Source organism: Siniperca chuatsi, linkage group LG19 (genome assembly GCF_020085105.1).
Source record: "Siniperca chuatsi isolate FFG_IHB_CAS linkage group LG19, ASM2008510v1, whole genome shotgun sequence".
NCBI classification, from domain to species: Eukaryota; Metazoa; Chordata; class Actinopteri; order Centrarchiformes; family Sinipercidae; genus Siniperca; species Siniperca chuatsi.
The window spans coordinates 24,575,875-24,591,560 of record NC_058060.1 but is presented as its reverse complement, the minus strand read 5'-3'; the positions used below and the strand labels follow the sequence as shown (position 1 = coordinate 24,591,560).

Here is a 15,686-nt window from a genome sequence, read left to right as displayed (position 1 = left end):
TGTTATTTCTAACTTCCCCTGGACATAATTTATGAGGTTAAAGATTAGCTATATTTCCTGCCATAAAAACTTAGATGATACTGCAGATTTCCTGAAGTTATTAACTTAATGCCCACAGAACATGTGTGATGTTAATGAGATACATCTATCAGATTTAAGAGGCCTGCAGTGAGATTGTGGAGACAATACAGACAAATGAATGAAGCTGTTAATTTGAGGGACTAAATTAAGTAATTGGAGGGTTTGATTTAGTAGTCCACGAGCACCAATTATTCATTCATTTGAAGGCATTAATTACTAAATTGAGAGAAGGAAATAAGTATATTTAGCACGCAATTTACTAATTTATCTAAATGTGTTCCTGTGACACCTACCAGGCTCAGTACTCCTCCTTGTCTGTTGGCGGTCACTTTAAATATCTAAAAAAAAAAAAAATCACCAAGTTACAACTCTCACAATCTACGTCAAAATCAACTTCCATAAACTCTGTCGTGTTTAGAAATATTAGCGTTAAGTTACAACTCATCAACTTATGAATCTGGCGACTCTTCTCCATTTAAAGGTTCCACTATCTACATTGTGACCTTGACTGAAAATAACAAATTCACAGCCCTCTTCTAGTGACTGTGGAAAGGCATTCTGGGAAATTGAGTCTTTGAGGCAGTTTCGAGGAACGTGGGCACGCTAAAAAAGTAAACGACAGCACAGTTTTGTTTTAAAATACTTTTAATATTCCACCTGCTCCTTCGTCTGCCATCTGTTTGACTGTCGTTCGGTGACAAAGTGTTGATCTCCAGTTTGGCCTCGGAGTGACACACACACACACACACACACACACACACACACAATGTCAGTAGGTGTGTGTCCTTGAACTGAGGGCCATCCTGCGGTCAGATGGATCTTTAAGAGGACAGGGATACATAAGTCACCTCTTTATATACACACACACACCCCCACCCATCCACCAAGGATGGAGAACATGTTAAGTGAATGTGTGGTCATATACACAAAAAAATACCATGATAGTGGACACACACATTTTTTACATCTGCAAACACATACACACACTCCGCCCCTGACACATCACCCCTCTGTTGCCCGGCTTTATTAAAACCAGAGTGATGGTCGGTAAATAGACACAATCTCACACACACACACACACACACACACACACACACTAAATGTCTGATGGATGCTGTCCTCCCCTCCCACTGAGTCAGGATTCCCATGGTAACAGAGTCCATCACCCTCCCCTCCACACACACACAGACACACACACACACACACTCTATCCGCCCCTGTGTTACTGATATTGCTGGTGTAATGACATGTTAATGGCTGCCATCACCAGACCGGCAGCCGCAGACTCGTCAGCCATTTTCACAGCATTAAAGGTGCAACATTTTATATCTTCTTAGCGTAATAAAATCATCAATAAATCATCACTGTTAATTAAAACACATTACTATAAAGACATGGGACCCTAATCGAGCAGAACATCAGCTGTCATCAACTCTTACTCTTCCAATTTCCAATTTTCCAATGGAGGGAAATCCGCTGCTTTACCGCACAAAAAGAGAGAGCGCGCCGACGGTCCAGTCAGATTTCATACGAAGCAAATTTTAGAGGCGACGCAGTTGCATAAAGTCAGTGCAAAGACACGAGTGGATGCCAGTTCACCCACTTCAGCAAAACTATTTGCGCTTATATTCTGAGGAATTGTGATGATTATGAATCCAATTAGTGCACATTTGGAGACAGGAAAATTAGAAAGAGACTGAAAGGAAATAACGTAACGCACCTGGTTGATGCATTTGTTGCTAGCTAGCTACAGCTAACGTCTGCGCAGTTGGTACGCTTTCTGTTTTCGGCAAATAAAGACAAACAATCCAGCAATTAAACATGTGTGAATAATGCATATTCAGTCTGTAGCAAAGCGAAATGAAGCAGTTTTTGCTCTAAGATGGTGGAAGTAGTCACAGTGGTGTTTTCTATTGATAACAATAAGTTAGACCACTGATGCAAATATGTGTGCTCCCACCTACAACACCTCGGAGGACTTCTGGGAAAGATCATAATTTTACAAGGTGCATTTAGATTTTCCCTTTCCAGCTTCCAGTTTTCATTTTGTACGGAGGCCTAGCAGCTGGAAAACTTGTCAGTGTATCATTATACATACTGTATTGATATGTAACACACTATGGGCCCATTACCATCAGAGCAGAGCTGATCCTTCGGCCTCTCCAGTGTGAAGTGTCTCTGCCGTCACTGGTTCTATCTACTGGTCACCTCTACCTGCATCTAAATGGCCTGTTCTGGCTGGCCCCACGCCTCCACTGTAATTCAATCAGCCTGCCAGTCACCGCCGGTGAAATATGAGCTGTAATGGAGGGCTGTTAGCAGCTCGGGATCAGATGACTCAATCTAACCGGGGGCCCAAAATGGCCACCGCGCCGCTTGGCGCCTCTCGTGGCCTCGTCTGATGTGATCTAAAGGGGAGAGAAGTGGGACCTTCACAGCCCGGCTGCGTACAAACCGGTTATCACAGTTTACCTCTTTATACACCGTTTGCTGATGGAAATTATTACTATTGTTATGGATTTCTTTTTGGCTTCAGTCAAGTTTGAATTTAACAGATTTCTCAGTATTTTCTCCAGTTAACATATGAAGGTGCCTGGTCACTGAACCAGCAGCTACATGGCTGGTTGGATTTTATCTTAAAAACACAATCTGATGTCACTATTGTACATCATGTGACATTTTAAGATTTCTGTATGCATACATAAACCTTCAAGTAATTAGTTTTTAAATAATGAAATGCAGTAAATTTCCCTCACAATTGGATCTTGAAAGGATACCAGTTTTTGATGTTGTCCTGTGCACACAATTATTTATTTATTTTTTTTGCAACAAAACCAATTTAAAAATCTTAATTATCAAAAAGACTGCCACTAAAGACAAGGCCATACTATTTGTCGAGGACTTGTTTGCAGCTGTGATGGTAAATGAATTGTCATCTTACATTATCGTTCCACCTTTAACCACCCTGCAGGAACGCAGCTCTTCCTTGACTGGAAAAAACGTTGCCAGTGACGTGATCCAGCCAGCAATTACGTTTCCTCAAAACTGCTTTTGGCAAAACAAATTAAAAGTATATAAACAGAATTTCTAGGAAACGGGGTTTCCCGTAGCCTTGCAATGATTTTGTACTGAAGCGAGTTAGGAAGCTAGGAATGGGGCAGCTGCTAAAGTACAGCAGCTGAGTTCAATGAAGAACTTTCTTTAGTTGTTGGAGTTTCCTCCTTTTTGGCATTTTGAAACCATTTAAACAAAGACATTTTCAGAGCTGTTTACATTGCGCTTGGTTCAGTTTTTAGTCTGGTGCGTACCGGCTTTCACCAGACGGATACGGTATACAGTAAGAAATATTCACATGGGCTGAAAACTGACGTGCCGGGACTCTGAGTACCTGCCAAATTCAAGAACTGATTATAAGTATGTCATAATTATGAGTGAAATTTATTTTCATAGTGTTAGATGTTTCTGTACTTTCCATTATGATTCAAATAGTCACTTAATATAATTAAATAAGACGGTGAAAAAGCAAAACAAATTTATACACACACAAATATTCATCATCACAATGTTAATGCCCTGCATAGGATTACAGATATTTAAATATAGGAAACTATGGTGAAAAATACAAACTTACATTTGATTTTATCTTTTTTCCTTTCCACATCTGTAAAAATACACTCCGATTGTATAAAAGCACCCGAGGGCACCCCCAGATTAGCTGACCGCTCTCTGTTGATGTTTTAAAGTTGATCACAGTTCACAGCAGTTCAAACATTTTTGGAAATTGGTGCTTTAACAAATCAGGGTTGTACTTTTAAATCATCACCACAGTATTTTCAGACTTTGTTATGTTTTTCTTCTTTTGTTGTATGTTGACAACCACCACACTGCCCCCTACAGGCTGTTAACAGAGTTTATCAAAGTAGGGAACCTGCAGGCGCTGCGAACCTTTAGAGTGCTGAGAGCCCTGAAAACTATCTCAGTCATCCCAGGTAAGGCCTCACCACCACCAGGGGGCGACAAGGGACAGAAAAAACAAACACTCGTCATCGTAACGTCATCGTGAACGTCCTCTCTTGTTCGTCCCATGTCTGCCGTGTCTTGCAGCACCAGTCCCCCCCGCCCACTTCCCACTCTCTGCCCAATCAGGGGTCACCGGTGTAATCGCCTGATCTGAACAGACGACACAGTAAAGAAGGAAAAGTCAGATATGTAAAAGCTGAATACATGATGTTTGATTTGGAATCAATGGCAGCAACGCAACGCTGCCAGGAGTTTATTCGAGTAACTAGCTAATATTCTCAGTGTTTCTATAAACTCTTCAATGCCTTCTCGGGATTCGCGCCATCTTCAGCTACTGCTGTGAAGGTGAGTAATTGGCTTATCCTAAGCACCACCCCCGGTTACTGTTGCTATGACAGACAACTTTCAGTAAACAATGTGACAGGTAGCTACACTTTTTAGCTACCTGCCCATAGTTTGTTTTAAGATTTGGAGATGGAATAAAAACATCGGGTGTTACGGTTAACGTTGACGGTACATATCACGCATGTACATGTTAACCATCTTCAAAGTGCCTTTTTATATATAGCATAACTTTGTAGCTTAACTTTGCTAATTAGCAGATTGGATGATAAACAAACAATAGTTATTATTAATCCTGACAGATTAACCAAACAAGTACTTTTTTAAAAGCCAGTTTACCAGTCAACAGTTGGATAAAATGTGAAGGTAACAGCTAAGCTAATAAATTAACTTCACTTAAAGTTACTCTGTTGGATTAAATTAGCCTTCAAAAGAAATGGAGATTTTTCCTTATCAATCACATTTAACGTTACGGCTACTAAAAGATACTGTTGGTGCAGTTTTACTGCATTGACATAACTTATTGATTAGTTCACAAGATGGATACATAGATATAGATACCGTATGTATTTGCTAACCAGATTGTAACCAGACCAAGTTGTGGAGGTATGCAAGTAATGTTAGCATGAATAAAGTGTTCTGTTGCGGTAAGCTAAATATATATATATATATATATATCTATCTATATCTATATCTCTATCTATATCTCTATCTATCTCTTGATTTGCAAAAAGTTAAGTTTGACCTTCTCTATTTTCTCTCTATTTTCCAGTTATCAATGCTCTGAATCTGGACTAGCAGTATCTTTTAGCATCCAGTGGTCATTGATAGTAATTGAAATATGGACATGCTGATAAACACCTCTGTTCAATCTAGTGACCACTCACTCTAAAGCTAAAAAGTTTAATTAGATTAATTGATTAGTTGATTGACAGAAAATGAATCAGCAAAAATATATATATATATATATATAAATAAATTAAAAAAAAAAAAAATAAATATTATAAATATATATATATATATATATATATATATATATATATATATATATATATATATATATATATATATATATATATATATATATATATTATATATTTATTTATTTATTTATTTATTTTTTTAAGCATACGTGCCATATAGTCGTCAGCTCGGGCTCTGGGAACTTGTGACAATAGACCATTGTTTTATGACAATAGACCAAAGAATTAATGGATTAATAAAGATTTATATGCTCGTCCTAGAGGAAACTAGATTTCATTTGTTCATTTGTTTTTTCATGGTTGAAATGACAAGTACATTTGCAGTTCAACTGGAACTAATTTTGCAATAATTGATAATGAAAACGATCGCCAATTGCAGCCCTAACTCGCACCCAACAATATATTTGAGTTGACACTAAACACACACATTATATTAGCTACTAAACTAAAGAAATAGGTTTTGATGTTATTGATGAGATTGGAAGTCTTCATCAGAATCTGAAGGTCTGAGACGGAGTTGAGTTTGTCTCCAGTTTTTATCCATGTGAGCAGCTTTGATCGTCTGATTTCTCCTTCTTAATAGTCGACGTCTCTGTCTTGAACCTCCACTGTAGCCGTCCAACCTGGCCTATCTCTACTGTATCTCTCTGTCTCTCTCTCTGTCTCTCCGTTTTTCTGTCCCTCTGTGTCGGCTCGTTGTTGCTCAGTGTGGTCATACCCTTCTGTGTGTGTCTGTTTTTGTGCTTCTGTCTCCCGGCTTGTTGCAGATATGTGACTGAGTTTGTGGACCTGGGTAATGTGTCAGCCTTAAGGACGTTCAGGGTGCTGCGAGCGCTCAAAACCATCTCTGTCATCCCAGGTGAGGAAGCGAACGCGGGGGAGTGAATATCCAACGCACCCCTCCCGGCCGGAGCCTGCTGGAAGCTCTTAATCAGTGGCTGTGTTTGAAATCTCATCCTGCATACTACCTACTGAATACTATACTATCTACTCTTTGACATATACTTTGATAAAGTACACGTTCCTGTAGGTAGTATGCAGAAAGAAGCTCTGAAGTCTTCCTGATAATTGGTTGTGAGTGGACATCAGAGGCTTAGCAAACAGCAACTTTACACAATCAACTCTTGACAGTGAGTCAAGCAATGATACACGTGTGATGCTTAATGAAAGGCTCACTCTAATGTTTTGACCATTTTAAAATGAAGCTAAATTCACATGCATGATTGAGTTTGTATTAATGTAATTTAAATGTAATTTAAAATATAGGCCCGTTTCACTGCTGTTTCCAAACATTACTGACATAAACACAGTTTTAACAGCGTCAGAAAACATGACTATCGTAAATAAATAAGACACTGGTTCAATAGCATTTTATCAAATCAGGACCCTTAATGATTCCTTATTAAATCCAATTAGCTTTACTCACTTGGGCACAACTTGATTCAAATACGGCATGTCCTGATATAGAACAATTAACTTGATTAATTATAATATGATACGAATGAAAGTTTAAGTGGGAGATTGTCTCTCAGAAATACGTGAAGCGATCGGCTAGATCGTTTCTGTAGAGAAGAGTCCACTCACGACCGTAGGGTGGTGTTACAGAGCGGTGCTTCTTCCTTTTACAAACGATCTTAGCCAAGTACAAACTCCCACTTACAGACAACAGCCATGTTTAATCCCGCTCTTCGATCGAGCTACTTTCAGAATTAACGCTAACTAGCTACAGCTGATATAATCTGCCGCTGGTGACTTTTGTCATTTCAACCGCTGACAGCAACAGTGCTGACTAAAAATAGGAACCCTGCTAATGAGTAATTAGTTGTTATTAATAATTATCACATTGCTCGTTGCTAATAAAGAGGAAAAGACAAAAGGTTTGATCGTAGTGAATCAGGAACCCGGTCCAAAATGGAACCCAATCCTACATGCAGATCTGTTTGTTAAAGACCTGTCACTGAATTTGAGAGCGACTCAGTCCTGTGATTTAAGTATACATTTGTATCATAGATTATAACTTTGAATGACCAATCCTTTTTGTTCCACAGTGAGACAAATATTACAATTCAAACTGTGGAACTAAACCTGTTGCTGGCTAGCCTCTGGATGCTCCACTGTGCATGTTAGCATGCAGTGCCAACTGCGTTATTAACATGTCTTTAAAACATGTGATTAAAACATTTTCATGCCATAGTAATGGCCTTGTTATAACAGTGTCTAATACATGTTATAACTGTATCGCAGTGGTAGCAACATGTTGAACGCATGCCATAACTGCAGCCGTAACTACAAATAATCACACTAGTCATTCATTAGCTTACAGACGCTTCCATGAAGAAAGAAAGAACAATGAGGGACATTTTGGATGCAAATTGAAATTGTGTAGTGTCTGTTTCTACTGAATGAACTAAAACAAAAAAGTGCTTTCAAGAGATAAAAAAAAAAAAGAAAGAGAAACTGGTTTCTTTGATTTGGTAAGATCTGCTGAGGACAGTCGACTTGTCTGCACCCTTTGTGTTCTGAGTGTGTTTTGTTCCTGCTGTTTTTACCATTTGTTCATGTTCGTGTGTGTGTGTGTTTATATCTGAATGTTAAAGTGGAGTTTGTGGTCTGTTTTGCTTCATTTGGTTGGTGATGATGACGGTGACTTTTTTCCACAGTGGCAACATTTTTGAAAAACTTAAAGCTGCTGTCAGATGAAAACCAAAATTTCCAAAAAAAAAAAAAAATGTCACAAATGAACAGAAATGGAATAAAACTCGGATGAATCTCTTAACCACATGTGGCAAGAAGAGATTTTCACCTAACAGCAGTTATATTTCTATTGGCTGTAAAACAACTCTTCTTTTTCATTTAATTTATTTTATTTTGTTATTTATTTCCTCTAAGTAACTATGGTGCATAAAGATGGCTGCCCTTTAGTTTGACTCCAAAGGGCATTGAATAGACATTGCTTTAAAAGAAAAAAAAAAACAGTAAAAATACTGGTGTCTTCAAGTTTTTTTCAAACATTTGTGTCTTTTCTAATTTTTTGCTTTAACTCCAGTTTGGAGTGAAATATTTTGCATTTTGGGAAGAGGCTTTGGGAAGATTTGATAAAGATTTGAGTCGAGGTGGCTGCCATCTTTAGGTCCCTGATCCGTCCAAGTAGTTCAACATGCATATACATACTGTATGTGACCCTTTATTTAAACTAGCTGTTGTCTTTAATTTTAATAGAATTATTTATTTTGATAAAGACTGATTTTGAGCTAGCTCTTTCTGTAATTGGTCTAAATGAGGGTTCATAGCCACAGTAACATTTATCTAAATATTAATCCTATGTGCGTCCTTACGTCCCCGGTGGTCTGGCAGGCCTGAAGACCATCGTCGGCGCTCTGATCCAGTCGGTGAAGAAGCTTGCCGACGTGATGATTCTCACCGTCTTCTGTCTGAGCGTCTTCGCCCTCATCGGCCTGCAGCTCTTCATGGGAAACCTGCGGCAGAAATGCGTCCGCAGCCCGGCGCACTGCGTCAACGACAGCCTGCCGGCCAACACCTCCTTCTACTGCAACAACAAGACCTGGACCTCCCTGAAGGACTTCATCAACGACGAGGGTGAGAATCAAACTCTAAACTGTTCCTTTGGAAATGATGAGTTGGCATCGGCATCACTTTTGGTACATTTCAAAGCAGCAGTAGACAGTGAAGTAGCCCATTTTGATGTTTTTACAGATTGAATTTGAACTTTAGTATGTTGCGTTTAAGAAGTTAAGGTGAGAATAGCTCAGCCTTGCGTTGTTGAAATGAGAGGGTGGATTGCTCATATCATTGCTGCGTAATTAATACTTGGTAACAGAATGGGATGGGAGATTTTGGAAATCGTACTTACTCCTAACTTGCTACATTTGAAGCATGACCCCACGTTCGCACCGTCAGTGACTTGCTCAAACCCACGCCTTTGGTCTAACTCGCAGCTCAGTCTAAACTCGTTGATCAGGACGTGGTGCCTCAAAGGCACAACTGTGGTGAAACTGGGTGAAAACGGTTATGATCTGTTGTAAAAGAGAAAACAATATTTCTAAGATTGTTGTAGTAGATGTCTTCGTGGATCCACTCAGTTATCCGGGTCTGACTGGCTTTGGGTCTCTTCTGGTTTCTGTCTTCTTTCTATAAAAAAATAAACGTGGTTAACGTGTGCACGTTGGGTTCAGGATCGGTTTCCACAGGTCTGTTTTGGATCGGTTCTGTGAAGAGGCACACGCTCCCTTCCACTTCAGAATTGTTACAGGATTTCTGCTGTATCTGTATCTGTTTCCCTACAGATGAGGTATTCTGGTGTGAAACCCAGAAGTACAGTAGCTTTAATTGTCCTGTCTGATTTGAGATGTTTTTTAGCGGCTCAGGTTTGTTGATGACGGAAATATATCAACATTTCTTGTCGGTCTTTAACCGTGATAAGTCTTTCCATCAGTTACTCTGATAAACACAACAGAAAATGGAAGCGAACCCACTCACAACGACGGCTGTGTGTGTGTGATCTGATTTGGTCTGGTCTACTGTATGAGTGATAAGAGTAAACTCTGCAGTTACAGGAAGTGTCGGAGCCGTAGTTTCCTCTGAAGACATTGAGGTGATGTCCTGTTGTTGTTTCTGGGAATTGGCAACCTAAGGAAGAGAGACACTTTAGAATGACCCATGGATTATACATGATGGGATTTTAAAGGCTGACTCTGGTCTTTTCTGACTCAACATAGTTAAATGTGACTGTTTCTAGCAAAAAAAAGTTACTATTTCCACTAGAACCATATCTTGAAGGTGTGGAGAGGGCTTTGGATCATCATGTAAAGATATAACATTTACTGAAAAAAATAATTTGACCATTAAATAAATAAATAAGATGTGAAAAATGAAAATAATAGAACACTTCACTCATATTTTGATGGCTAGTTAGTTTCCTAGGGGACATGGGTTTGCACTGGGGGGTTTTGGATTCATAATTTTTAATATCCTGGTCCTGGACCTGGTAACTGTAGTTTTCAGTAAAATAATGGGCCAAAAAAAAAAGAATAAAAAAATAAAGGGACATTTCTAACATCAAAAGCAGTAGAAGACGAGACAGTGGCAGTAGAAGAAGACAGGCTTCTAGTATGTTCTGCAGAGAGGAGTGTGTGTGTGTGTGTGTGTGTGTGTGTGTGTGTCGTGCTGCAGTTGTGACTGGTGTTTCCTAAATGGACTGGACAATGCCACGTTGGCACTGTGGATACAACTGACGTCAATAAAGACACACACACCACACGCACTCGTTGTCGGGGGGGTGATGTGTGTACAAGCAGTTCAGCTTGCCAGGAACATAGTACATACAAGACGTGACACACACACACACACACACACACACACACACACACACACACACACACACACACACAGAGGTCATGCAAGGTCAGTTGGTATATACACTATTCAACATGTCAGGCATGTTGACCAGGGAACATAATATACATTATGTGGACACACTTATACAAACACAGTGTATGTAAGCACATGCATGCAGCGCCCACACACGCACACGCGCGCACGCACACACACACACACACACACACACACAGGTCGAGATCAGGGTTTAAGAAACACTTAACCTTTTAGTACTGAACTGCCCGTGTGTCACTGCACATGTTAATATTTTTTACTGCACGTTAATGTTTTAATCTACATACAGCATGACCCGATTAACTCCAAAACACTGCAGATCATCCAGTGTAAAAACATTTTTTACTAGAAATCAATTCTTTCTTATGTTTTCTCACTCTCTTCTTTTTTCTATCTTATTTCTTCTTTTTCTACACCATCGCTTTTTACTTTATTTTAATTTCTTTAATTCTCATTTCCTTGTATCTTGTGTCTCGTGCCCCTTTTTTCTTTTCTCTCTCATGTCTTTTCTTTATTCCTTCTTCTCCTTTTTTGTCTCTTTTCTTTTTTCTTGAGTTTGTCTTTACTTCTTTCATCTGATTCTCATTTCTTCACTAATAGATCGATTTTTTTGTAAATCATTAAAAATAAAAGTGCGGCTGCTTGTCACAGCGCTGACCTCTAACACAATGTTAACACAATCAACATTTACAAGAGACAAAATACACAAACCTTGTATATGTTCATATGCATGGTGCCGTGGATTGTCTGCGGTTATTGTCGTCCTGTGTTGTATTGAGGGTCAGTATGAGCTGTATTACTGATGTAAAAAGTACAGCAGGGCTGGATCCTGTTTTCATAAATACAGCCTTTATATAAAACGTTCATTACACAGAGGACATACTGTAAATACACACACACACACACCTGTAAGGCATCACTTAATCTCTCCTGCTTCTCTATGAGGCAGCATACAAATAAACACTGTCTGTAATAATATAATAATAATTTCTGATTTTAGATTTTAATAAATCAAGCTGCACTTTTCACTAAAAACACTTTTGTAAAAATCTAATTTTAAGTCTCTTGTCGGCTGCTGGACGTCCATGAGTCTCGTGACCGACAGGCTGATGTTTTATAATGTTTTTATAATCATACCGTCCTTAATTCATCTGCAGAATTAATACTATTTAATTCTGTCCTTCTACCAGTTTGACATCTAGTAACATGGCTTCCATCTTTTGTAATGCCTCAGAGGTTTCTTCTTCTTTTTCCCGGTAAAGGGAAAGACAGCCTGTGACGAACTTTGACACTTCGATAACTGACCATACAAAACAAAAAAAACCTTGATGACTCTTCCATTTAGTATTTTTTTTCTTCATCCCTGCACATAAACTAAAAGCTACAGAAGCACAAACAGTATAAGAGCACAAATGTATAAGCAAACCTTTTTAATTTTTTTCCAATAAGGTTAGGAGCAGTTGAAGTAGATTCCCACACCAGCAACAAGAGAAGAGATGCCCCCTTAAAAATACACCCAGGGATAAACGGACTCCCTCATTATCCAGAAACAGATGTGTAATTATTTAAAGTAATGCCGTTTCCTTGTAGCCCTCAGAAAAGAAGAAGAAAAGGAGAGACCTGCTGTGCCTGTACTCCTGTTAAAGGGTGAAACGGCCCAAAATGAAGGCAGCTTTGAGCTTACAGTAATGTGGATTGTCTGAACATGCTGGTTCTTGCTAATGTACCTTCTATTTATTCATTTCCAGTTTAGTTTGCCATCCATTGCATCAAGCAAATGTCCTCTGCAGGCTCCCGTATCGACCTCTAAAAGCTGCCGTGAAACCTGAGAGCTGAGCTGCGGCGTTAAAGCTCGTCCCGTTGCGCTGATCTGAAAACAGCCCTCAGAAGGAGATCAATGGTGGATGTTTTCCATGCTAAACATTTCCCATAATGCCGTGTTTGTTCTGTCTGGTCAGAGCCGGCTGACAGCAGCAGTCGTCCCCGGCGCTTCTTGTTGGAGGGTTCAATAAATTAATATCAACAGACATCATGTTCAGTCCATTTCCCCTTTTGGTGAGCAGCAGATGGAGCTGATAGTGCCGACCAACAGTTTTATACTGGAAGCAGACAATAGCTTCATCATCGGTATGTTTACATGCAGATTATGGCCCTGCTTACACCTGGCAATAACCTTGAGCCTGATTTTCCTCTTAGTTTTTTTGTTTTTAATTTAAAAAATACTTAATACTTAAAATTTGTGTCTTAAAGTCAGGAAAATAGCAATTAGAGTTTTTAGCTTCAGTGACGTGTAGAATTATGTATAAGTGGTGGGTTAGCTGGCCTCAGAGTGCAGGATGAGTTATCGAAAATATTTGAATGTGTTATAGGAAGAGAAATAAGAGGGATTTTGATGGCCGACACACTGGCATATGATGCACGTCAAAACACACGTGCCTATTGTTGTCTAACTGAGCGCGCTCACAGCTGGGGTCTTGATGCATTAGCGCACACCGCTTTCCAGAAAAAGGCTACTTTTCTGTCTGTGTGGCCCGTCTGCTGTGTTGGATCTAAAAATGTGAAGTTTGTTTGCTTTAGATTAAAGAATTTCTTATGTACAAGTGTAAATTTGTTTCCCTTGGTGGCAACAAAGGAAAAGTCACAGGGTCACATCCTTTGGGGATCATGAATATCCACAACGAAATTCATGACATTGCCATCTTTTGTCCATACTCGCATAAACTTAATTTATTTAATGGTTTATTTAACAGAGACAGTGCACATTAATCAACAGTTAGCCAAGAGGCTGTTTTTAATCTGTATATAGTCTCTGGACAGATGTTACAAAGTCACTCTAAAAACAGAAAATAAGACAAAAATTACAAAGTTATTGAGCTCATTTAAGCTTTCTGTACTGAAGCTATATGACACTTACTGTGTGTTGAGTAAAACTGTAATGCCGTTGCATAATTTCTAATGCATTTCCCCAAATTTAGCCTGATATATTCGGTGTGTTTGAAAACTTTAGGCTCTCCTCTTGAAATGAAAATAAAGATGTGACAGTTCAGATGTTCGTAATAATAAACCAGCCGGTGGAAGATAAGCATATACATTTTGACAAAATAATCTTTATTCAAGGTCCACTCACTCTGGCCTTTTCTGGAGCTTTTACACACATCTCACAGTCTTCATCGAGGGATGGATTTTGTTCTTGAGCACTTTCAGCAATTTTTCCTGAAACTGAACAAACTCCACTGATGAAGCTCGTAAGTGGACCTCAGGTTAAGATTATTTGGTCACGGTGAGGAATGAACTCGGATATACAGAAACACATTCAACTTTAATGGCTGCTGTTCATTTCATTTGATCCATGTAAACGGAGATTCTCTTTTTCACCTAAAAGTACATACTCGATAGCCGAGTTCAGCAAATTCTGTTGCTGGCTTTGTCCACTTTCTGCCTCGAAGATGGAAACGGATGAATCTCGAGGCGTTTTGACACTAAATGAATCGCTGATTAATATCTCTCTCTCATTGGAGAGCAGATTAACAAGATTAACTCAGTGTATTTCACTTTGATCAATAACTCTGTCATACCTGCAGACTTTCATCATGTAAATGTATCTCTTGCAAATGAAAATGCACGGGTGGAGGGTGGAGGTGTATTTAGGCTTGTCAGAGTAATTTGCTACTCTTGAGTTTAGAAAGAAATGAAATTAAGCCCACTCTCTCGATGTCCCGTAGAGACAATTTTCTTCTGCAGCTCTGGAAAATCTTCTCAGATGGGGGTCGCTCTGAAAAAAAAAAAAATCTTTATTAAATGTCAGTCCGTTGGCTAATATGGGCATTTCTTTGGGGGGAGTTTTGGAAACCTGAAGTTTCAGGTAATGACTTTAAGTAGACTGTTCGTATCTGGCTTGTCTGGAGAGAAAATGCCTCAGTGACTAATCTCAGTGCTGCGTAAAGGCTTCATAGTTACTTTGAGCTCGTGAACAAAAGCACTTCAGACTTCAGAAGTTTTTGTTGGCGAGCAGGGATGCAGTCTCCCAGATGCACTCGATGACAAATGAATGGCTGTGCTCCTAAAAAGCTTAAGTGCCTTTGGTGCAGCGGCGGTCAGACGCGGTCAGAGCCAAACAGAAGCACCAAAGAACCGGTTTTGTTTGTCAAAAGGGGGAAAACTTTGCACGTGTACAGCAACAGTAAAGGAAAGAAGAAGAAGGCTTTGGTTTATTTTGTAGACTTTGAAATGTTGAAATGCTTTGTTTCTCTCTGACAAGCTGAAAAGTGCTTAAACTTAGTTTCGCTGCGTGCAGCAGCTTCTTTTGTTTCCCTGAGTACATTTAATGAAGTGTGATAAGAACACGACCCCCATTTTGATGCTTTTCTATTGGAATGCTATGTAATCTGTCATAATGACTGGACTTAAATGCATGTGGTCTGAATTGTGTGTTGAATAAAAGATAAGTACCCTGAGTTCCCGTAAGGCAAATGGATGAAAATGTCAAGCCAACATTTAAGGTCACCGTTTCTGTTCAAATGTTGCTTGTGCCACAGCTTCTAAAACACAGATCCCCCATCTCTGTTATGTGAGGTTGAGGTTTTTCAGTCAGTTTTTTAGACCAGTAAACATTTTAGTTAATAACTTCTTTGCAGAGAAGCAGTTTCACAGTGACACCTCTAACAGCTGCTTCAGTGCCCAGTCACACCAAAAGTGGCATCCCATCCTTTGCGAAGTGGTGCTGGAAGCTTGTTGGCATGGTGACTACTGTACTTGTAGAGAAAGCGAAAACTCTAGTTGCGTTGCAGGATTATGTAAAAGCTAACGGGGTGAAACACCTAGTATGATAGCTTCCTCCATTTTTGACTCGCC

General features: G+C 39.3%; 1 protein-coding gene across 6 annotated transcripts in view; it reads left to right on the top strand.

Annotated features, from left to right (window-relative positions):
• LOC122866443 (sodium channel protein type 4 subunit alpha-like) overlaps positions 1-15,686 on the top strand; it is a 210,079-nt gene that overhangs the window by 66,669 nt on the left and 127,724 nt on the right. For all 6 annotated transcript variants that reach the window (XM_044176090.1, XM_044176089.1, XM_044176091.1 and 3 more), the window contains 2 exons: positions 6,194-6,285; positions 8,781-9,023. In XM_044176090.1, coding sequence (XP_044032025.1) covers positions 6,194-6,285; positions 8,781-9,023 — 335 coding nt within the window. The remainder of the gene's footprint in view (positions 1-6,193; positions 6,286-8,780; positions 9,024-15,686) is intronic.